The following is a 25,673-nucleotide window of genomic DNA, read 5'->3' as shown; positions in this document are numbered from 1 at the left end:
ATCATTCATAGTAATTTTCCATAACTTGTAATGTATCGTTAAATGTTATCTCCTACATGCTCCCTCTTGGTCGTCCAGTCTGATGGCTCCTATCCACTCATTTCCAGTGCTTGACTTCAACGACAACCCTCCCGTGTGGCGCCAGGACAGTTACTCCTGCCGGGTGTCGGCCGAAGCCCAACCAGGTCATGTGGTCTCTGCCGTGTCCGCCCATGATCCAGATGCCGGCCAGGTCACACCCCTTCACTACGCCATTCATTCAGGAGACCGCAATGGAATCTTCAAGGTTGACTCACAGACAGGTACACCTCCAAACACCATCTGTTCCTTAAAGGATTCATTGTCTCAGTTCTTAACAACTGCCAGATCTCAAGGCAGAGTATCTGTATGGTGTAAAACGCGACGTGGATTCTTGGATGTTCATGCCGTTATATCGTATAACTGTGTAATGCCACTGGTGAAGCTAGGCGCTCCTGTATGGCACTCGTCACATCTGATCATTCCATGCTAGCTGCCTAGTAAGCACTCATGACAACGCAAAAGTCTCAGTATAACGTCACACAAGTCAACCAAATACTAAGAACTCTCCAGTCACTTAGATTTTCGTAGTTCTACCAGTTAGGCAAGTCTCCTCTTTCTCTTGTTTATTTTTCCTTTTCACTTTAGATTACTGACGTACTTGGGACAGTATCATTAGTTATTTCCATGTATTGTAGGGTATCTACTTCTTTCATATACGAGAATAATATGCCTAACATTTCTTAAGACAATCATGGTAACATGAGGCTGGCTTATGATGACCACCAGGGCTCCTGACGGTGACTGCGCCGCACAAACTGGAGAACGTCACATCCCTGAACCTGAACATGTCCGTGAGTGACGGGGTGCACGTAGCCTTCACCAGCATGCACGTGGCCGTCGTTCCCTCCAACTACTACGTACCCAGGTGAGATGCGCTACCCCCGACACAGCGAAGGTTGGCATTGCTTCTTGAGAGTATAGGAAAAATTCTGTACATTGGCCGTACTTCGTACGACAGAAGTCAAGTAAGAGATTCTTTAGAATATGATATATATATATATATATATATATATATATATATATATATATATATATATATATATATATATATATATATATATATATATATATATAAATATATATGTATATTTATATTCCTATGAATCCACGGGGAAAATGAAACACGAAAAGTTCCCAAGTGCACTTTCGTGTAATAATCACATCATCAGGGGAGACACAAGAGAGGAATATAACAGTCAGTTGATATATATATATATATATATATATATATATATATATATATATATATATATATATATATATATGGTTTTGTTTTTGTCTCAATAACAGGGGTAAAGTAAGAACTGCTTTACAATAACAAAAGTAATCAGAAATATGGATGTACTTAGCTATGTACAGCAGTTTTATGTGAGACTGTTATCATGGGCACTAGTGTTGTGCATCAGAGTCTAAAAGTCTCTCTTAAGACGTAAGATGTGTGACGTGTGTTAATTTGTGCGTGTGTATGTCATGGTACAGGTTCAGTCGGACGGTGTACGAGGGACGAGTGGAGGAGAACTCCGCCCCGGGCCAGCTGATCCTCACCCTCCACGCCCACGACCCTGACGCCGGAGGCTATGGGGTTCTCCGGTATGACATCCTCGACCAGACGGCCGAGGGCGCCTTCAGGATAGACAAAGAAGGTGAGGATGCTCCACCACAGGAGAGCGAGATGGTAGATTTTTTTATTTTCTCTTTCACTCGGTCTGTAAGTTCACCTCACCCTATTCTACTCTCACATCAGAACTCTCTACTCTCTCTTTACTCTACTCTCGCTTCACCAGACTGCTCACTTCCCTCTCACTCTTATACACTGACCTCATCCCGTTCTAAACTCACCTAGCTACACTCTCTACACTTACCTCACCACTCTTATTTACTCACGTCACCACACCCTGCACCTCACCTCACTATCTATTCATCGTACCTCAGTCTACATTCATATCATCCCACTTCACCACACTCCACACTCACCTTAAACAAGTTCCCAACTCACCCAACAACTTTCTTATTTACGTTATCATACGCTTCACTTACTCTACAAGATTCCACTACCTTAACCCTACTTTCTTGCCAGTTTACTCTTCAGTAATCCTCATGTCCAGATGTAGCATATGTGTAATAATTTTCAGTGTTTTGATTCCTTAAATGTAAGAGGTAGAACGTTCCTGGATAAACCAAATAACAGAGGGCCTGATGGTCTGTGACGAGGTTTTCTGCCGATACATTGAGGAGGACTGATAACAGAATATTTGATGATCAGTGATGAGGTTTCTGTTAAAGGACAGTGATGTAGCCTAAGTTCATTATCTGTATAGATGAAGACAACTTGGTCAAGATGATCGCTCTTACAGTAAGGACGCTTCGAAAACAGAGTGAGTAAAGGCTACCTGATGATATCAAAGATTGGAGATGGTGATTCCTGGAAGGATGTGGTTGTGAGAGTCACTCCAAGATAGATGGGAACATATCGGGAAGCATCAAGGTGAAAATGGAATTATCGGTGTCTATAACAGTCATAGTAGATAAGGAATGACTGGACCGAGTGATGGGTGTGTAGTGGCTTTAAAAACTTATGGTATTATGTTTAGGGGGAAGTTGGTGGAGCAGATGCTGAGAGAGAGAGAGAGAGAGAGAGAGAGAGAGAGAGAGAGAGAGAGAGAGAGAGAGAGAGAGAGAGAGAGAGAGATAAAAAGAAGGCCGAAACTGGATCTCGATGGCCAAAGCTGGATCTCGAGGGAGAGAGTAATGAGGAGAAAACACGTGAGCCACAAGGTTTGACGAAGTTGGCTGGAAAAAGTGACGCGACATCTAGGCCAGTGTGAGGTTGGTTTGAGGCAGGAAATGTTTAGCTGAATGCAAGCACTCAAGACAGATATCTTGAAGTATATGTGAAGCTAGGAGTGTTCACAGTGAGTGAGGATGAAAAGACAGGGCGATATTTGGTCTCGAATGGTTTTGGGAAAGTATAGAGAAGGGTTACACAGGCGGGTTGCGTCTGTGAAGAGAATGTAATCAAGAATTGATGAAACAGCAAACATGAGAAAGGAAGATGAGCGGAAATATGTAGAGGCGAAGGCTGAAGGTCAGTTGGAAGTATGTAATACATGTAATATACCATATTTGTTTGTAGAGTGTCTCGCTGAAATGGAGAACGATAGGCTTAGAAATATTTCTTTGGTTAGAGTAAATTCCGCAGAATTTGACCCTAGTACAGGCGAGAGATTAGAAAAATGTCATATCAACGATGATATCCCAATGTGTCTCATCATCAAGCTTGTATACACCCAACACCTCGTCGGCAGGTAACGTGTACACGGAGACCCCCTTGGACCGCGAGGCCACCAGTATACACACTTTACGCGTCTCCGTCACGGACGAAGGAGGGCGGGCAGACTTCGCTGTGATGCGCGTGACCGTCCGTGATAAGAACGACAACGCGCCGCAGTTCACACTGCCGGAGTACCAGGCTAACATCAACACGGACGTGGCTCCAGGCACCACCATACTGAAGGTAAGCTCACGGATCCTCCCGCCCTCTATAGTCCTTCCTTCGGCGTCTGCTTCCACGCCCCCAGTGTCAAAAATAACAAACTACATTTCTTTCGACAATAACACATATGTAGTAGAGCACATTGTGGTAAATAACGAATTGATGTTGTAAAGTATTTAACTGATATTAACAGCCTTACAAATGGCGGCTTTTGATCATAAAAGACAAATCATTACATATTCAGGACAAAAGTCCTAGCAGCTATTATACTAGAGAGATTTGCTTTGCTCAAATGTTAGACAAAGGTTAGAGGTAGTTAGCAGCAAATGACAAGAGTTAAGAGGCATTTTGTGTACCCACACGAATGTAAATGACGCTCACAGCACGGCCCCACACGCATATGCACCCATCGACCCACACACACACACACACACACACGAACATGCACGTAAAAATGCATGCGTATGCTCACACAAAGATACACATACTCCTATGATGATTTTGTTGAAGTTCCTCGCGGGAAACCTCAAATTGCTCTTTGATGATTTGATCTAGAAGGATACCAACAGGTCTCCCTGCAGCTGATCGCTGGACCCAAAACAAGTTATGTATTATTTTCCTGAGGAATTTCTTGGAATGACTGACCCTTATTCCCCCTTAAGACTTTTAAGACCCTCTTAAAGTACCCGTTCATCCCACATACCACACTTCATCAGAACCAAACGCCCCCTTAGTAACACACTCCATCGCTGCTACACACATCTTACTCCCTCGCCCTTACATTCTATCACAATACGATCACAACCCTACCCTAACACACCCTTACCACCGTTTTGTCTCACAGTCACATTTTTCAGCATGGCATCCTTTCAGAACAATACCCATTCAGCCTCACCTAATGTCAGTCCCACGCTCCCTCTGCACCATAACTGCAGTTAGAAAGCTTTTGATAATTTCGCACATATGAGCATTATACTTACACTGCTCTTCACCTCTCCCCACAGCATCCCTTAGTAGCATATATCAACCTTCTAAAAGCTTCAGCAACACACAGCCTAATGTTCATCATGATAATGCCTCAGCACTACACTCTTCCAGCACCATACTGCCTCTGGGCTACGTTCACCTCTCCCCACAGCATCCCTTAGCAGCATATATCAACCTACCAAAAGCTTCAGTAACACACAACCTAATGTTCATCATGATATGCCTCAGCACTACACTCTTCCAGCACTATACTCCCTCCTGGGCTACGTTCTTCGTCACCGTACCTTTCATAAGCATACCACACTTGCTTTGCGCCACACCCACCTTCTCACCAGCCTTCACCACCACATCCCCATTACAACAATCTTTTTTTCAACACCACATCTTAACACTACATCAACACACCACCATATTCCTTTATCAGGAGACTCTGAGCACCCAACACATTCTCACCTCCATACCTCAATAATTCCTCACTAGCGCAGCCACGTGTCTCCTCACCTCCCTTTCTAATGTGGAAATTCAACAACACATTCCTTTACCACTAGTCCCCAGAAACAACCAAACAATACGAGTCATCCTTCCTCGACAACCTCAATGCCACTAAACCCTTCATAAGCACACACCAGTAGCGCCACACCCTCTCATTACTCCCACCATTGATAACAGTGCACACTGCCGTATCTAACAGCATTACCACACTGCCAGTCATCACTGCTCTGGACTTGCCCTCAGGTTGAGGCTACAGACGCAGACGAAGGCGTGAACAGTGAGGTGAAGTACCACATGTATGAGGCCAACAGCTCTGAGGCTCTGACGCTATTTAAAGTTGACCCGGCCTCTGGTCAGGTCACCCTCGCCGTCAGTGCTGAAGGACGAGGTACGTGCCATTCTGCACGATCAGAATAAATAATAGATATTATTATATGATTTTAAGCAATTGTCTCCTCGGGTAATTGCATCACCTGGGTATACATACTTGGGGAAACTTACTGAATTTCATCGGAGGATTAGACTTGCGTCTGTGGTAATCTTTCCAGACAACGAGGTGTACCAGTTCTTCATTCGTGGTGAGGATGGCGGGTCCCCGCGACACCACAGCGACGTTCCCGTCACCATCTTCCTGTTGCCCCTGGACGACCGACCCCCTCACTGCGCCAGGAAGTACTCCCAGTTCTTCCTGAGAGAGGACGCGCCCGTTGGTGAGTCCAGCTGCTCGTACACCATCCTCGCTGAAACAAATTTTAAGGCTTGGATGTTTAGTATTTTGTATTTAGATTGTAACTCAAACTACCCTTCATGATACTGTTAATTTGTTTCGCTTTTAGCTTTTTCCCTTACTTTTATGTGCTATGTACTGTGTTTTTTTTCCGGAATGTTTCGTATTTATATTCTGTTTGCCTTTTTGCATGTCATATCCAAGTTTTGTGACGCAGTTTTTTTCTGTTTTTTTTTGTAGATTTCTGATGATGCCTCTTTGAAGGTGAAAGCTTGATTGAAATAAAATGGATAACTTTGAACAAATGGTATTTGAGCACCCACCTAATGGTAGAATAATGATAAGAAATTTAGAGAATATAAGGAAAAAGATTAATAACTCTGAATATGTTATCGTATTCAATTACATAATTGTATATATATATATATATATATATATATATATATATATATATATATATATATATATATATATATATATAATGTTAGCTGAGACGGTACGGGCAGCTATATATATATATATATATATATATATATTTTTTTTTTTTTTTTTTTTTTATACTTTGTCGCTGTCTCCCGCGTTTGCGAGGTAGCGCAAGGAAACAGACGAAAGAAATGGCCCAACCCCCCCCCCCATACACATGTACATACACACGTCCACACACGCAAATATACATACCTACACAGCTTTCCATGGTTTACCCCAGACGCTTCACATGCCTTGATTCAATCCACTGACAGCACGTCAACCCCTGTATACCACATCGCTCCAATTCACTCTATTCCTTGCCCTCCTTTCACCCTCCTGCATGTTCAGGCCCCGATCACACAAAATCTTTTTCACTCCATCTTTCCACCTCCAATTTGGTCTCCCTCTTCTCCTCGTTCCCTCCACCTCCGACACATATATCCTCTTGGTCAATCTTTCCTCACTCATTCTCTCCATGTGCCCAAACCATTTCAAAACACCCTCTTCTGCTCTCTCAACCACGCTCTTTTTATTTCCACACATCTCTCTTACCCTTACGTTACTTACTCGATCAAACCACCTCACACCACACATTTTCCTCAAACATCTCATTTCCAGCACATCCATCCTCCTGCGCACATCTCCATCCATAGCCCACGCCTCGCAACCATACAACATTGTTGGAACCACTATTCCTTCAAACATACCCATTTTTGCTTTCCGAGATAATGTTCTCGACTTCCACACATTTTTCAAGGCTCCCAAAATTTTCGCCCCCTCCCCCACCCTATGATCCACTTCCGCTTCCATGGTTCCATCCGCTGACAGATCCACTCCCAGATATCTAAAACACTTCACTTCCTCCAGTTTTTCTCCATTCAAACTCACCTCCCAATTGACTTGACCCTCACCCCTACTGTACCTAATAACCTTGCTCTTATTCACATTTACTCTTAACTTTCTTCTTCCACACACTTTACCAAACTCAGTCACCAGCTTCTGCAGTTTCTCACATGAATCAGCCACCAGCGCTGTATCATCAGCGAACAACAACTGACTCACTTCCCAAGCTCTCTCATCCCCAACAGACTTCATACTTGCCCCTCTTTCCAGGACTCTTGCATTCACCTCCCTAACAACCCCATCCATAAACAAATTAAACAACCATGGAGACATCACACACCCCTGCCGCAAACCTACATTCACTGAGAACCAATCACTTTCCTCTCTTCCTACACGTACACATGCCTTACATCCTCGATAAAAACTTTTCACTGCTTCTAACAACTTGCCTCCCACACCATATATTCTTAATACCTTCCACAGAGCATCTCTATCAACTCTATCATATGCCTTCTCCAGATCCATAAATGCTACATACAAATCCATTTGCTTTTCTAAGTATTTCTCACATACATTCTTCAAAGCAAACACCTGATCCACACATCCTCTACCACTTCTGAAACCGCACTGCTCTTCCCCAATCTGATGCTCTGTAAATGCCTTCACCCTCTCAATCAATACCCTCCCATATAATTTACCAGGAATACTCAACAAACTTATACCTCTGTAATTTGAGCACTCACTCTTATCCCCTTTGCCTTTGTACAATGGCACTATGCACGCATTCCGCCAATCCTCAGGCACCTCACCATGAGTCATACATACATTAAATAACCTTACCAACCAGTCAACAATACAGTCACCCCCTTTTTTAATAAATTCCACTGCAATACCATCCAAACCTGCTGCCTTGCCGGCTTTCATCTTCCGCAAAGCTTTTACTACCTCTTCTCTGTTTACCAAATCATTTTCCCTAACCCTCTCACTTTGCACACCACCTCGACCAAAACACCCTATATCTGCCACTCTGTCATCAGACACATTCAACAAACCTTCAAAATACTCATTCCATCTCCTTCTCACATCACCGCTACTTGTTATCACCTCCCCATTTACGCCCTTCACTAAAGTTCCCATTTGCTCCCTTGTCTTACGCACCCTATTTACCTCCTTCCAGAACATCTTTTTATTCTCCCTAAAATATATATATATATGGGAGCGGGGGGCTGGAAATCCTCCCCTCTCGTTTTTTTTCCTTTTTTTTTTTTCCAAAAGAAGGAACAGAGGGGGCCAGGTGAGGATATTCCAAAAAAGGCCCAGTCCTCTGTTCCTAACGCTACCTCGCTAACGCGGGAAATGGCGAATACTTTAAAAGAAAAAAGAATATATATATATATATATATATATATATATATATATATATATATATATATATATATATATATATATATATATATATATATATATATTTTGTATGCCCTAGCCTGAGCCAGGTACCCTACATATATGTATAGATAGATAGATAGATAGATACTAAACACCAAAAAATAAAGAGATAACTCTGGAATAGTTGGGTTGAAGCGCGAATCCCTGTCATAGAGAGTGAAGTAAACCTTGTAATGAGCGACGTGAACGCTGAGGTGAGGAAAAATCAATGTTGCCAGTTGTATCACAAGCAGCTACACGGCATGGCAGAGGGAGGAATATGAATGAAGAGAATTTGTTGAATCTGTACACAAAATATATTTATATTTCTAATTTACTACTTTTAAAGAGTAGGTCAGTCCTTATTTACAAATGGTTAATGGTTTGATGGGAACAATAGAATAGGGTTACAAGATAGGGTCATTCTAGGTCACAGAAGACAATAAAGATGAAGTGCTTGAAGACTTCATAGTGAAATGGTTTCACTGAGTTACTGTTAGATCGTCACGTGATGTTTAGCGCCTGGAAATAGAAGATGATGCTGGAGTTAGGAGGTAAAAGGATAGAATCACAAGTGAGACGAAGAGGCATAATTATCAGATAACACTAAGAGAGGAAGATGACGGAGATTGATTTCTGATGGGGTCTGGTTGCATACATCAGGTTTTTTTTTTTTACCGATGTTTATCGGAGATAAAATGCTGGGAAATCAGAGGAGTGTATATGCAGTTCTAATTGGAGAAATCATGATGAAATTGGTAACAATATTTCTTGAATTTAGAGGAATCCTGACAGTAGTGTAGTGTAATGTGTTGGTTTTGCGCAGCTTTTTTTAATGTCTTCATTGTCGGGATGTGTTGGTTGAGGAGTAATTTTTTGCGTGGATGCTGTTATATGCTGATGACACTTTGTTAATGTGTGTATGTCAGGGGATGTTAGAAAGGTATGTAAGAGGAGAGGAAGGTTAATGTGAATGATCATAAGAATAAAGTTGTAGTGTTAGCCATAAGGAATTCAACACGCGTCGTCTCTGTTTGGGTGATAAGTGAGAAAGTTTTCAAAATATCGTGTATCTACGGCGTGTTGTTGTCCATGAAAATGAGCTTTACACGAAAGGATGGTGAAAAGTTGATATGTCACCAGCACCATGAGGAAAGTTGTGAGTGGGTAAAGATGTGTGTTTGCAAATGCGATGATGTTTGATCAAGAATACGATTGAATCGATCCTGATGTACGAGAGTGAATTATGGCTTTGCAGTAACCAAATATCACAATAACTTGAAGATACTGACACTCAAAATTTGGATGAGGCATTAAGAAAAAAATGTAAAGTGAGAAGTGGATGTTTCAGAATGCGGTATGGACTAAGTAAAAAGAATCTTTGTGAAGGTAGACATGGAGTTCTTTCACAATGTAGCTGTACGAAGAGAACGGATGCACGTTGACTGAAGAATGTTATACAAGGAGTATGAATGGATCGAGTGGAATGAGGACATCAGGAGTAAGTGAGTGTGGTCGAGAAGAGTGATTGTAAGTGTGTATGAATGAGGGTGTAGGTGCCTCTTTGTGCTCCATTCTGCTGGATAAGTAGGAGATGGCACTTTGGATACAGTTATAAAGTATTCCATACTGATCTACTAGAGATGCTACTGGCAATCTCCAGATCTGATGATGGTGTTTGGTGTTGCACAGGGACTGTGATAACGACACTGTGGACGGAAGGCCCACAGAGGGTGCAGTACTCCATCCTGGCGGACGAAGCCACAGAAACGAGGGTGGGGAATACGAAAGGATCCCAAGAGAGTTCGGGGCCCTTCGCTGTTACTCCGAATGGGTTGGTTGTAGTGCGGCGAGGGCTGGACCATGAGCGGCGCCGCACCCACCGTATCACGGTCACCAACCACACCATGGCAACGCCCCCGGCACTCGACTACATGACCATCTCAGTCGTGGTGAGTCTCCACAGCACAGGTCGGAAGTATCATACTTGTAAGAATTGTTTGTTAGAGTGATGTCATTACTCCTCATTTTCTGCTCTGTTTGGAAGCTGAAGGAATAAAAAGCGAATAAAGAATCTGTTTTAATTACGTAACTACGGAAATGTCACGGACACCACATTAGTCCCTGTTTCGAAAAGTGTACGTAATTACTGTCAGTAACATGTGGCGTGCTGGTGTAGGTGATGGACGTGAACGACTGTGCGCCACGGTTCTCTGAGGCGTCGTATGAGGCGGTGGTAGCGGAGAATAGCGAGGTCGGCGCCGTCATCACCATCCTGACAGCTACGGACGACGATGACGGTAACAATGGCCAGGTTAGTACTCTATCCTTCTCCCACGTACTGTGTCTGCAACAGCTTCTCAACCCAGTCAGTGGTGCTCTATCCTTCTACCACGTACTGTATCTGGAACACCGTCTCATTCCAGTCAGTGGTTTTCTATCCTTCTCCCACGTACTGTGTCTGGAACACCGTCTCATTCCAGTCAGTGGTGCTCTATCCTTCTCCCACGTACTGTGTCTGCAACAGCTTCTCAACCCAGTCAGTGGTGCTCTATCCTTCTACCACGTACTGTATCTGGAACACCGTCTCATTCCAGTCAGTGGTTTTCTATCCTTCTCCCACGTACTGTGTCTGGAACACCGTCTCATTCCAGTCAGTGGTGCTCTATCCTTCTCCCACGTACTGTGTCTGCAACAGCGTCTCAACTTTCTGTAATGAAGACCTAATACTCATCACCACCGTCACTTCCCCTTCAGGTTCAGTACAGCTTCGGTGAGAACGAGAGTGTGGCTGTGAAGTCAACGTTTCGCATCGACCCTCACTCTGGGGCTGTCAGTCTGGCGGCCCCTCTAGACCGGGAGACTACACCGACCTACGCCTTCACCGTCAAGGCTACTGACGGAGGACCCAGCCCGCTCTCCACTACCGCCAGGGTCACAGTGCGTGTCAAGGACTACAACGACAACCCTCCAGTCTTCACCAGGGACACCTACGTCACGGCCGGTACGTTACCTCAAGGCAACCGTCCTTTCTGAGGTACATACACTTCCTTATGTGATAATGTATACGTACGTATATTGTCCTTGTCATCAGTGGAATAACAGGGCCTTAGCTCGAAACTCAGCTCAAGTAGTACACTCCCAGTCAGCTGAATACTACATTTAGCATTTTATGATAATGTTGGCCAGTGATTTGATCACGTTCCGGTGTTCTAAGAAGCAGAGGCTTCTCAGTCAGTGATTAATTCAATCTTTACCCGTCGTGTGTGTGTGTGTGTGTGTGCGTGTGTGTGTGTGTGTGTGTGTGTGTGTGTGTGTGCACAGTGCCCGAGGACACAGCGACAGGGACGGCGGTGGTGGAGCTGAGTGTGGCGGACGCTGACGAGAAGCTCGCTGAGCTCGACTACTTCGTCACCGGCGGCGACTCCGATGGCCACTTCCTCGTCCACGCATCCGGACAGGTTAGCAAGATGTACCTGGAGTGACTGAGTCGAGTTCCTGAAGATGACATGGTCACACAGATGCTGTTCATGTACCAACTGCTAATTAGTCTTGTGACCTGATTATAAAGATCGAATACCTGACCTGGTAGTCAACATGATATATACAAGCGTAAAATGTGTGTAGGTGTGGGTGTGCAGTGAGTTCAGGTGTTTCCACTGCAGGTGTACGTTGCGGCGGCCTTGGACAGGGAGACCCAAGCGGAGTACACCCTGATTGTCACCGCCACGGACGGCAAGTTCACCGCTAACACCACCGTCACCGTCACTGTCATAGACGTCAATGGTAAGGGGGGGGCGCTGCACCTTCGCTTGCTTCTCTTAGACCTAAGTTCTGATGCAAAAGCCACAAACACAGTAGCAATCTTAGATGACAATGGATGCCATATAACGATACTAATAATGGGGTATTATTAATGATGATACAACTGGGTTATCGTGGCAGACAACGGACCGGTGTGCAAGGAGCCACTGTACCGGCGGGAGGTCTCGGAAGGAGTGGCCCTAGGCACGCACGTGGCCTCCGTGGTGGCCTGGGACGCTGACGAGGGCACGGCTGCCCGCAGCCGCTACACCCTCAGTGGGGACGGCGCTCAACACTTCAGCATCGACCAGCTGAGTGGCCACGTGACCACAGCCACTCAGCTGGACCGCGAGACCAGGGACCACTACTCCCTCGTGGTGAGTACAGCAGCAACATCATGGTACTAACATTCCTGGAATTACGTGTAATGTTGTGACACTTTCTTCCAAATAAGACATAATGACAGATATTGATAAAGGTGTCCATTTTCTTTCCATTATGTCAGCTAGAGTAGGCATCTTTATCCTCCTTCTTAGGGATAACATTTCTATGTTTGCAATCCCCGTGAGCCATGTGCAGCGAACTCGACATCCGACTGATGTTCACCCGCTTCATCATGGTGTTCAGATGTACAAAGTACAAGCATTCAATCCATAAAAGGTCGGCTGTGTAACTGTGTCATGTAGGAATCAATTGTGCTACGTTAAGCAAGAAATTTTCTTATGGTTCTGTTTTATCCACCAGTCCTATTGGCAACCTGCTCTCCTCTCCTGCCTCTGAATGTGAAATATAGTGTGTATGACATGAGACTTTTGCCTCCGGCAGGTGATAGTCCGCTCTCTAAGCTATATATATATATATATATATATATATTCCCTGGGGATAGAGGAGAAAGCATACTTCCCACGTTTCCCTGCGTGTCGTAAAAGGCGCCTAAAAGTGGAGGGAGCTGGAAATCCTCCCCTCTCGTTTTTAATTTTCCAAACGAAAGAACAGGGAAGGGGGCCAAGTGAGGATATTCCCTCTAAGGCTCAATCCTCTCTTCTTAACGCTACATTGCTAACGCGGGAAATAGCGAATATGTATGAATATATGTATATCTATCTATCTATCTATCTATCTATCTATATATATATATATATATATATATATATATATATATATATATATATATATTTTTTTTTTTTTTTTCATACTATTCGCCATTTCCCGCGATACCGAGGTAGCGTTAAGAACAGAGGACTGGGCCTTTGAGGGAATACCCTCACCTGGCCCCCTTCTCTGTTCCTTCTTTTGGAAAATTGAAAAAAAAAAAAAAAAAACGAGAGGGGAGGATTTCCAGCCCCCCGCTCCCTTCCCTTTTAGTCGCCTTCTACGACACGCAGGGAATACGTGGGAAGTATTCTTTCTCCCCTATCCCCAGGGATAATATATATATATATATATATATATATATATATATATATATATATATATATATATATATATATATATATATAAAATGATGCCCTTGTGATTCATAGGTATTCAGGGAGAGAGAGAGAGAGGCGAGCGACCCTTGTTTGTGATAGTCTAGCATTTGAGCTGTCCCTTTAAGGTTAGGTCAAAGGTCAAGCCATCATACGTAGGGTCACACAGGCGTGCTGAAGAGGTTAATGGAGATTTCATGTGTGAAAACTGAAGGATTCATTCAGGCCTTATTTCCTTTCACTCACTAAGCGTAAGGAAGAACGAACTAATTCCATAATCACAATGCCTATATATATATATTATATATATATATATATATATATATATATATATATATATATATATATATATATATATATATATATATATATATGTTAGTGTGAAAGAAGAAAGTTGAGAGTAAATGTGAATACGAGCAAGCTTATTACGTACAGTAGGGTTGAGGGTCAAGTCAATTGGGACGTAAGTTTGAATGGAGAAAAACTGGAGGAAGTGAAGTGTTTTAGATATCTGGGAGTGGATTTGGCAGCGGATGGAACCATGGAAGCGAAAGTGAATCATAGGGTGGGGGAGGGGGCGAAAATTCTGGGAGCCTTGAAGAATGTGTGGAAGTCGAGAACATTGTCTCGGAAAGCAAAAATGGGTATGTTTGAAGGAATAGTGGTTCCAACAATGTTGTATGGTTGCGAGGCGTGGGCTATGGATAGAGTTGTGCTCAGGAGGGTGGATGTGCTGGAAATGAGATCTTTGAGGACAATATATGGTGTGAGGTGATTTGATCGAGTAAGTAATAATAGGGTAAGAGAGATGTGTGGTAATAAAAAGAGTGTGGTTGAGAGAGCAGAAGATGTTTTGAAATGGTTTGGTCACATGGAGAGAATGAGTGAGGAAAGATTGACCAAGAGGATATATGTGTCAGAGGTGGAAGGAACAAGGAGAAGTGGGAGACCAAATTGGAGGTGGAAAGATGGAGTGAAAAAGATTTTGTGTGATCGGGGCCTGAACATGCAGGAGGGTGAAAGGCGTGCAAGGAATAGAGTGAATTGGAACGATGTGGTATACCGGGGTCGACGTGCTGTCAATGGATTGAATCAGGGCATGTGAAGCGTCTGGGGTAAACCATGGAAAGTTGTGTGGGGCCTGGATGTGGAAAGGGAGCTGTGGTTTCGGTGCATTATTACGTGACAGCTAGAGACTGAGTGTGAACGAATGGAGCCTTTGTTGTCTTTTCCTGGAGCTGCCTCGCGCACATGAGGGGGAAGGGGGCTGTTATTTCATGTGTGGCGAGGTGGCGATGGGAATGAATAAAGGCAGACTATGAATTATGTACATGTGTATATATGTATATGTCTGTGTGTGTGTATATATATGTATACGTTGAAATGTATAGGTATGTATGCGTGTGCAGACGTGTATGTATATACATGTGTATATGGGTGGGTTGGGCCATTCTTTGGTCTGTTTCCTTGCGCTACCTCGCTAACGCGGGAGACAGCGACTAAGTATAATAATAAGAAAAATATGTTTGTGTGTGTGTGTGTGTGTGTGTGTGTGTGTGTGTGTGTGTGTGTGTGTGTGTGTGTGTGATAGTCAACCATACATTCAACCAATAAGAAGATAACTTCACTTTGCTACACGTTGCTGTCTGCATATGTCTCAGTGCACGATTCTTCTAGTTCTCGGCCGTACTTCCAACCTGCCGGAATACTTTAACCATCTTGATGATCTGAGTTTTAGATGTAAACATTACTCGTATAATTACATCACGTGAACTTCGCTTATGGTGATCAATCACAGATTGGCTCTTCATCTTCCCTCCATCTCTAAAGGGACGGAGTCTAAAAGTTAATGCCTCTTAAACATGTTTAGGGACACGTACGTAGTGAGAGTGAATGTGGTTTTAGAAAGATCTTCCACACCTGAGGGTTTTAAAGACTTCTAGGATGGTGGGTGCGGTAGCTTGGCGTTGACGGCCGTAATTTGACATTCGCAATTGATTGATATGAAAAGCTCAAGAAAGAAACAACAACGAACCAAGAAGCCATCAAATATATGAGGCATTCACTTTTACAACGTATATATTCAACATCTGAAGCATTCGCTCTCACGGCTTAAGCTTCTCTGAACGTACATGTCTGTGTGAATGCTTCATTATCACTATTTTTCGTCTTACACTGAGGTATTAAAGAGCGAGAAAAGCTGTGACGAGCAACGAAGCAACGTTGGCCAGGGCCAAAAGTTCAAGCTAGTCATAAGGATTCATGCGGCTCTTCGTTGAGGCTCCTGTAAATCCAGTCCCAAAATATGAAATGTATTTGGTTCAGTGTTTCGCAATAATTCATGCTTTCCACGACATATGAGGCCTTACTTCGCCTGCAGCTATAGCATTTGTATACAGATGGTGTACATAAATACTGATAAAAACTACTATGAGGGAGAGATAATTGATAGGTTTTGTAAAAATCCAAGAGTAAGTTTAATATTGCTTGTCTTCGTTTACAAGGCGCAGAGTATGGACTTGCGACTAACTGGGTAAAACCGTGTATAATGTTTAAATTTCTAATAGTATTCACATCACAGACAGAGTTATTTATGGAGATGTAATCTGAACAAACGGAAATGAATTCTGTACATGTCTGGGGACATGATTGCAACAGAACACAAGAGTGCGTCACTACACATCATAATAATTTGTTCAAAACTCATAGCATGTTGAAGAACAATCATCATCTGTGGCGTCATGAACTGCCCTGATGATTGTGAATACTGAATTACAATGTAAATAAAAAAGAGGAGTTGCATGTTTTACTACTATTTTGCTGTTAAAACTTGAATACATAGATGTGCATTACGCCAGCTTTTTGAAATAATTCCAGTGTATAACCTCTCGTGTCCTGATATATTCTGGAAGTTATATTCAGAGGGTACGTGAATCAGTGTGTTTGTAAATTCATTTTTCACGCTTGTTTTTACGACATGACACAGATCCAGTGAGATTCATTCCAATGTTTGAGGTTATCCGAGTCTTTTTCGAGTCCGTTGTAAGATCCAGTCCTTCAACATTCTCTCTTGCAGTTCTACTGTGTTATGTATGTACCACTCACGTGGACCTCCTCTAGCATTAGGCTCCATTACGGTGTATCAAATCCGAGAAAAAGAAAAAAAGTGGGGTTACATTTCTAGTTCTCTCTGTTGTGTATCATCTTCCATTATCCTATGCTTTTTTACCTCTCATAGTTTTCTTTCATTACATTCCTTTTCTTTATGGTGATCTACATCAACAGTGCAAAAGATGATGAAATCCAGTTTGCATGATGATGGTTGGTGACACGGTTACGCTCTTCGCTTACCATGATCGGTAGCTTGGGTTCTATTCTCGGGCGTGCAGTGATGATGCCATTGCTTAGGTATGCCCGTTTATTTACGACGGTCTGGTATCGTCTTTCGCCCCTGCACCGAGACGAGATTGTTGCGCCTGTGAAATGGTTCCCAGACTGTCCTTATGCAGTCTGCATGCGAAGAACACGGCAGCAGAGGACTAGCTCAGCAGTATGTCACTCCCTCCAGCTGGTCACGGAGCCACGGGTTCGGAACCCACACAATGAGCCGTCTGAAGACCAGCCAACGCCCGCGCGCCAGGCTTCTACTACCTGGCGAATTTCACAACAGCGATGATAATGGTCCTTGGCAGAGCTCCTGTTATCATTCCCCTCACTCTCATACCTGCTATCCTCCTCGTTATCATTCCCCTCACTCTCATACCTGCTATCCTCCTCGTTATCATTCCCCCTCACTCTCATACCTGCTATCCTCCTCGTTTCTCTCATCCTTCAATACGACATATTCTTATTCCTTCTTCCTTTTTCCATTATCGAGAGATTTTATTTTAGTTGACTTTCCTCCAGGTCGACCGCTTCCAAAGTTGTTGTTCCAGTTTGCTTCATTTATAGCCTACCTTCCTGCAGCCTCTCCGGAAGGAGTCTCCCTTCCCCCACTACCCTGAAGGATACCCCTTTCCTTTACCTCTCCGGAGGGTAAACTCTTTTTCCTTCCCACTGGAGGGAAGCTCCTTCTTTTACCCCTCTAGCTGGAATTACCTTCCTTCACCCCTTTGGTTCCTGATGTGTTTTAAGCTAGACTCTGTACCATGCATGGCACGCACGCACGACTTACGTATGTGTGTATTAGTGTTGAATGATTGTTTACTTAATCATGATGACATTAGTAATAGTAATGATCATTATGATAATAATGGGAATAATTATGATAATGATAATGATAATAATAACACTAATGATTATAATAATAATAATAATAATAATAATAATAATAATAATAATAATAATAATAATAATAATACTAATAATAATAAGAATAATAATAATGATAATAATAATGATAATGATAATAGTAATGATAATAATAATAATGATGTAATGATAAAGATAATAATAATGAGAATGGTAATAATGATGATGATAAAGAATGATAATGATAATAATATTAATAATGATGATAATAATAATAATAATAATAATGATAATAATAATAATAATGATGATGATAATAATAATAATAGTAATGGTAATGAGAATGGTAATAATGATGATGATGATGATTATAATGATGATAGTGATAATGATAATAATGATAATGATGATAACGATAATGATATGATAATGATCATAATAATTGCCGTTATGATACTTCTACTACTAACGATGGTATCAGAACCAATACTATTGTAGTAATAGTTATAGTTTCAACTGGAACCTATCAAAGCTACATAATACTCCACGTCTGCAGAGACCATTTTGAGTTTAGACGCAATCCATTATTTTTTTTTTCTTCTGTTTCAGTCGGGCTTGGTGGGTCTGGCTTCCTTTGTACTGCTTAATGATGTGTGTATCTTCCCTGCTGAGCTCTTTGCTTCATCATTCCAGTCTGTTGCATCTCCTCCTCCCTCCCTCCTTCCCTTCCTCACTTCCACACTCCCTGAGTGACTTTATTCCTCCCTCACTAACGACTTACCTCCCTCCCTCACTGGCCCCTCAGTGCCTCCCGCTCTTACTGCCTACATATTCTCTCTCTCTCTCTCTCTCTCTCTCTCTCTCTCTCTCTCTCTCTCTCTCTCTCTCTCTCTCTCTCTCTCTCTCTCTCTCTCCCACCAGCAGTGTGAGCCCCTTTCACGACCTCATTATTTATTTCATCCTGTGACCTTGACCGCGCTCCTCTGATAGCGTGGTATTGACCTCAGAACAAGAGCGCTTCCATTCCTGTGTTGTAGAGAGAGAGAGAGAGAGAGAGAGAGAGAGAGAGAGAGAGAGAGAGAGAGAGAGAGAGAGAGAGAGAGAGAGAGAGAGAGAGAAAGAGAGAGAGAGAGAGTATCATCATCGCACCTGCTGACCGTATTCTTTCGCTTCTTACATTATTGTATGTTTCTGTTTTCTCTTCGTTTGTTCTCTCATGTCTCTTGACTAACTTAATGTTTTCAATTATGTTTCTTCTTCTCCTCCTCTTCATTGTAACAGACGAGGTTTTGTGCCATTCCTTCATAGAACGAGTGAATGATCTTGACGGATGATCTTCACGGATGATCTTGACGAATGACTTGACGGATGATCTTGACGGATGACTTGACGAATGATCTGGACGGATGATTTTGACGGATCTTGAATGATCTTGACGGATGATCTTGAGTGATCTTGACGAATGACTTGACGGATGATCTTGACGAATGACTTGACGGATGATCTTGACGAATTACTTGACGAATGATTATGACGGATGACCTTGAGGGATGATTTTGACGGATCTTGAATGATCTTGACGGATGATCTTGACGAGTGATCTTGACGAATGACTTGACGGATGATCTTGACGAATGACTGGACGAATGATCTTGACGGATGATCTTGAATAACTTGACGGATGATCTTGACGGATGATCTTGAATAACTTGACAGATGATCTTGACGAATAACATGACGAATGATGATCTTGACGGATCGTGGTGCAAAAATATTTATGAGGAATATGAAAGGAGAGGCAGATTGCTCTCAGCACTCCTGTATGTTGGCCATGCTAGCTCTTACGCGTCGCTCAAATAATCTTGTGCACTTTCAAAACATTTTTTGAGTCTAGTTCTCTAGAACCTCAGTTGTAACCCCACACCCTGTTGTCTAGTAGCTTAAAGGGCACTGTTATGTATTCTGAATGTTTACACCATCGTAGTGAATTGATGTCCAGTGAATGTATGTTGCTTAGTTGTATACCATACTACAGTATTGGTGTAGTTGTCTTTCGATATTGAGGGAGAGAGAGAAAGACAGAGTGCTCGAGGTCTGAATTTGACTCTCTCTCTCTCTCTCTCTCTCTCTCTCTCTCTCTCTCTCTCTCTCTCTCTCTCTCCTGTGTGTGTTATCGGTACAGGTAAGCAAAATCTTTTACTTAAAGTGATCACAAATGTTCAGCTTACGGTCGGCATCTCATCTGGCGAGTAGGTAGATCATCTTTGTAGTCTCGTTACGTCGGTGTAAAAATAAGATTAGCTGGGAAAATCGTAGATTGTTGATTTCGTTGTCTTGAGAGCCAAGCACAGGTTGACGACAGCGTCTTTGAGGACTTCGATCGGCGCTTTAGTTCGAAGAAAGACATCGTGGCCACTTCAGACATGAGTTAAGAATTTCTGTTGAGTATGTGTGCATGGACGAACTTATTTCTGAGCACAGTGATTTTGAACCAGTTTCCTCCTCCTTCGTGACGATTATGTGGGGAAGGCTCACTCGTAGCTCACAAGAATCCGGGTTCGATGCTCGGTAATGTGAGCCTATTTTTTTTTTGTCAAGCTGGTGTTGTAAGTATCTTCAATTCGTTTATCCTCCTTTTCTTTTTTGAGAAATCGAGAGATTCGAAATCCGCTGATACTGTAAGAGAGACAAAGCCAATTCAGTAGTCTCAAAATAGGAATGAGACATACACGAATGGTGTAGGTCTGAAATAGCTACAGACCAGTTCTCGTAACTAAGACCAAGTAAGATATGACATATGTCGGTAAGGGAGACATGATGACAGGATATACCATATCAATGATGGTGATCAAACGCCACATCATTGGACTAGTTACAAGAAAAACTTACATCGTCATGATCTGTATTAAGGAGGTTAGTGTAGGTGAAGATTGAATTATGGGAAATTAAAGCTATGAATTTTTGTTGTTTTGTCTTTGTGCCGAGAGGTCATGGAATGCATTATCCCACCCAACAGATTTATCCAAGTGAACAATTTTCCTTCGTCTAATTGGTCACCACGTAAGAAATTTAACTTCTGTCGTGCAATTTTCGTTTTCCACTCAGAATGATATTTCGGGGGGTAAATAAAGCTGTTTACTACATTCCCAGTCTGGAAATTTACAGCAGCCTGTCTTGGTGAACACAACAAATCTTTCAGCTGAATTCAAATCTCGAAATCAAATTTTCTTCAACTGTCGCTGGGTGAGTTATGACGACTAGAGACATTGTTCCTAGCTTTCACTTTCTTAAAGTCTCACACTCAAGCTGAACACTGTTTCTTTTAGTGCAGATACATATATATATATATATATATATATATATATATATATATATATATATATATATATATATATATATATATATATATTCCTTTGAGTCCACGGGGAATATGAAACACTATAAGTTCCCAAGTGCACTTTCGTGTAATAATCACATCGTCAGGGGAGACACGAGAGAGAAATATAACAGTCAATTGATATACTACGAAGAGACGTAGCGAGGACGGCATTTGGTAAACAAGTGATTGTCCAAGACAGACAACGAACGTATCATAAATTTATTATGTGGACAAGAAGGGGAATTGTTTACAAATTCTATCAAGAATAAAGTTATCCAATTTGTATAGACCTTTACTAATATATATATATATATATATATATATATATATATATATGTATATATATGATTTTACTCTGTTCATATTCGCTATGTCCTGCGTGAGCGAGGTAGAATCCAAAACAGATGACTGAACCTTAGCGGAAAAAATCTTCTCTCGGATCCGTGTGTTCTTTCTTATTGAAAACAGTACAAGGGGGCAAATGATCTCCAGTCTCTCGTTCCCGCCCCTCTTAGTCGCTTTCTGTGATAGACAGGAAATATGCGTGCACTTTTCTTTCTCCTCTATTCCCTATCTGTGTATTTATCCATCCTTCTTCGTCTGTGTCCTGGCGCTACCTCGCTGACGCGGGAAACAGCGATTAAGTATGGAAAAAGTCTATCTATCTACCTATCTATCTACTTATCTACGGGTAGAATTCCTCGCTTAAGACCAAGTGTGGCAAATGGCTGGAGTGGATGATATTATAGTTGGATTTCTTAAGAAAAGGGATGAATGTAGTTGAGTGGTTAGTTAAGATTTTCAGTGTACGTGTGGCTCAGGTTGAGGTGCCAGAAGACTGGCGAAAATGCCTGTATAGCGCCACTATATGAAGGCAAGGGGCGTAAAGGGGAAAATGTTCAAATTTTAGAGAATTCAGCTTGTTGAGTATACTTTATATGTTTGGTATATTGTATGGGAGGATGGTGATTGTGAGGGTGGTGGCATGCACAGAGGATCAAATTCGGGAAGAATATTGTGGTTTCAGGACATATTTGGACCAAGTGAGTTTTCTAAACAGTGTGTGTAAGAGATTCTTGGAGAAAAAGAAGAATTTCTATGTGGCATTTATGGGTCTGGAGAACACGGAGGCCTAGTGTGTGTGTGTGTGTGTGTGTGTGTGTTGACATTAGTACAGGGCGGATTACGTAAGACGCAACAGCTTTGAGGGACATGAGACGCGGGTCAATATAAGTCACACCAACAGGAGTCGAGGTCAGCCCGAGAGCCTTGATAACAACGTTAAAGTCTTTAAGTGGAGTGTGTGTGTGTGTGTGTGTGTGTGTGTGTGTGTGTGTGTGTGTGTGTGTGTGTGTGTATGTCTGTTTCCATCAGGACTTTGAAACGCATCGTATTTCATGAAATAATCGCTTACACAACTTATTAAACTCATAAGTACAACATTATCATTGTAGTTAATAGTTACTGATGTCATAAAATATTTTCTTTGTAATGCCACAAGTTATTTGTTGCCTTACCATAACTTAATGGTATGACACAGCAAGTACACAGAAAAGTTATAATCTTAATTGATGTGACTTCATCTGCACTGTGCCTTAGGTATGAAAAACTGATTTAATGAATAATAGCCTGTGTTATATCAGTTAATATTAAATGAAGCATATGTTGGGACATGCATCCATTACCGGAACCTACTTAAGCTTGTATAATCGGATCTGAAAGCTTTTCTGCCAATACACGAGTATGTATGACGATTGATCAGTGACGTAAACACGGTTCTTATATATATCACAAATGTACGTAAAATCATAGGCGCATAGAGAGAAATTTACCAGAACTTTCGTGTATTACATTGGATATCACGTTCTATGATGAAGCGTACGAAAGATAACGAACTTTGCTTCTGTGTTCTTGGGTAGTTGTGATACACAGAATTTTGTTTACGTCGTAATATCTATCTATCTACCTAGATATATACTATATATATATATATATATATATATATATATATATATATATATATATAAGACGAGAAAAATTTTCTCGCCGAGAAAACGGATTTGTTTGTAAGCATTGCACGATTATTTTTCACGAGCTTCATTCATCACAGTCAAGATACAGTAGAGTACCGAGGTAATAAGGAGACATATAACTAAAGATACGTACAGTCGAAAGTAAGAAGCAAGGGCCAAGCGACGTAGCTAGCAGCTCGCTGTTGATTGGTGGGCTTGCATTATGTTAAGAGGATAGCGTTCAGTCTTGTGACTCCCAGCTCGTTGCTGATTGGTGGACTCGCCGCATGAAGAGAAGCGAGCGCCCAATCAGTGGTCTCTCGCAGCTCGCTTTACTGGAGTGAGACGCTGGGGGTGATGGAGCAAGCTATTATCGGTAGAATATTAGGAGATCTCATTTTTTATTTGAATTACACCATTATCGGTTCCATGTAGTTGTTATCATATCTCACTGGAATAGGCAAGGTGTGTCTTCTTGGACTGGCTCACAGATGGTATCAGTCCAGAAAAATTGCATTTCCTTTCTGAACCCTTGAATGTGATGGTACCTTCCTTAAGCACTGTGGTACGATCCTTGAGCACGGTGTTACGTCCCTTGAAAACGAAGATTGATGGTGTAGTGGCCGGGCATCTGATCTGGCCCGAAAGATTAGGGTCAAAAACCAGGTCATCATATGCAAAGGTCGTACCGTCCTGCTCATGAGTCGTTTCGTCGTTATCAAGGATCGTAGTGTCTTTCAGAATGGTCCTAAGTGTCGTGTTCAAGTGGTTAGGCAAAGTAGAGAGGATTGAGAACATGTTAGAAAAGGAAAAAAACACAAGCAAGAGTTGCAGAGTCTATTCTTGAGACGCCTTTCGACCTCACAGTCTTCCTCAGAAGACTCGGGAAACGGAGAGGAGCTACGACAAGTCCTCTGACTGGCCTGTTGCCTCTCTCCTGTCGTCTGCAAGCCTTCATTCAGTCCCTCGCTGCCATTTCCACTGCTGCTTTAACCCCCAACATGCTGCCTAACCTCGTGTGTATGTTTGGTCTCATTGTGATATGTATTAAGTCCAAAGCTCCTTCGGTCTTTTTATCCATGCCTCTTATATAATTCTTGCCTCGCTCCACGAGTACAAAAGTCCCTCGTCATCTGTTTGGAAGACTAACGAGTTTGTAAGTCTATGTTGACGAACATCTCCGAAATACGACCTGCTGCAACAGTTGCATGGAATCTCTTGTTCTTCTGCCTGTTGTCCCTCATCAGTCACCAGGCAGCGTGTCTTCACCTCTAATGTTATGGATATCTTTGTAGATGCAGGGTAATAGAGGAGGAATGTAGTATCTTCAGTGTGGAAGCTACATGTAGGCAAGAGGGTTCTTTTGGTATACTGATTCGATTGCTATTATTTTGAATAGATTGGCGACGTCCAGGTTGTAGTTGTAAGGCTGTGATTCATATTTGTCTTGAGAGTGTAGTTTTCTGATGAGCGTACGTTTCGTAAAATGGAGTGCAAGACTCGGTTTGGATAAGGGGTTCAGTGTTTATCCGGTCATTTTGAGGTGAATGTGTTTTGTCATTGCGGTGTTTGCTGTTACATAGAAGTGGGTGTTATTGATGTCGATGCTGTTGTGCACAAGTTGAATGACTGAGGTTGTTAGGTAGCGTGTGATTGTTCTGAATGCTCTGTACTGAGTTATGTGTTAATACGGGGTATGCTTGCGTTTGAAAGGGTGGTTGACTAGGCAGATGAGGCTTAATTCATTGTGGATCGGATGCTTCGTTGTGGAGGAAGCTGAGGCATTATTTTTCTTGCTCGTAATCTTGTGTCTGTGAGTTTGCGAAGAGTATTTAGCTTGTTTATGGAATTGCACGTTGATAATCTTTTTACGTGGGGAATGAATGCCATGTGATGATATGGATACGTTACGTTAAATGAGAGTGATTGAATATTAATCGTAAGGATAAGGGTTTAAACTAGGTTCATGTCTGTTAGGAGTTCATCAGGGATGCATATGTTCTGTGTTGTGCGAGCCATTGCTTTGATTATCTGATGTAAAGCTGCATTTCATTTTTGCTTATGTTGCGATCGGATGTTGTGAAGTTTTTGTAACGTCGTCTGTATATGAGTGGACGTTCACGCTTAGGGTTGGAGGGTACAGAGGTGATGTAGAGGTCTTGACCATAGTGTCACCAGTCCTCAATATCTCTGCTTTCATACAGGAAACAAACAGCTATAATAGTGTTCTTGGAGCAGTCTT

At 42.2% G+C, this 25,673-nt stretch overlaps 1 protein-coding gene across 9 annotated transcripts in view; it reads left to right on the top strand.

Moving 5' to 3' along the window:
• Positions 1 to 25,673, top strand: part of LOC139756673 (fat-like cadherin-related tumor suppressor homolog) — a 1,059,999-nt gene that overhangs the window by 993,112 nt on the left and 41,214 nt on the right. For all 9 annotated transcript variants that reach the window (XM_071676360.1, XM_071676345.1, XM_071676394.1 and 6 more), the window contains 12 exons: positions 108 to 302; positions 808 to 946; positions 1,561 to 1,724; positions 3,387 to 3,595; positions 5,297 to 5,441; positions 5,602 to 5,763; positions 10,209 to 10,468; positions 10,696 to 10,830; positions 11,274 to 11,520; positions 11,841 to 11,977; positions 12,182 to 12,302; positions 12,462 to 12,697. In XM_071676360.1, coding sequence (XP_071532461.1) covers positions 108 to 302; positions 808 to 946; positions 1,561 to 1,724; positions 3,387 to 3,595; positions 5,297 to 5,441; positions 5,602 to 5,763; positions 10,209 to 10,468; positions 10,696 to 10,830; positions 11,274 to 11,520; positions 11,841 to 11,977; positions 12,182 to 12,302; positions 12,462 to 12,697 — 2,150 coding nt within the window. The remainder of the gene's footprint in view (positions 1 to 107; positions 303 to 807; positions 947 to 1,560; positions 1,725 to 3,386; positions 3,596 to 5,296; positions 5,442 to 5,601; positions 5,764 to 10,208; positions 10,469 to 10,695; positions 10,831 to 11,273; positions 11,521 to 11,840; positions 11,978 to 12,181; positions 12,303 to 12,461; positions 12,698 to 25,673) is intronic.

Source organism: Panulirus ornatus, chromosome 2, assembly GCF_036320965.1.
Source record: "Panulirus ornatus isolate Po-2019 chromosome 2, ASM3632096v1, whole genome shotgun sequence".
NCBI classification, from domain to species: domain Eukaryota; kingdom Metazoa; phylum Arthropoda; class Malacostraca; order Decapoda; family Palinuridae; genus Panulirus; species Panulirus ornatus.
Note: the sequence above shows the minus strand (reverse complement) of the source record. Positions and strands in the feature narration are given on the sequence as shown.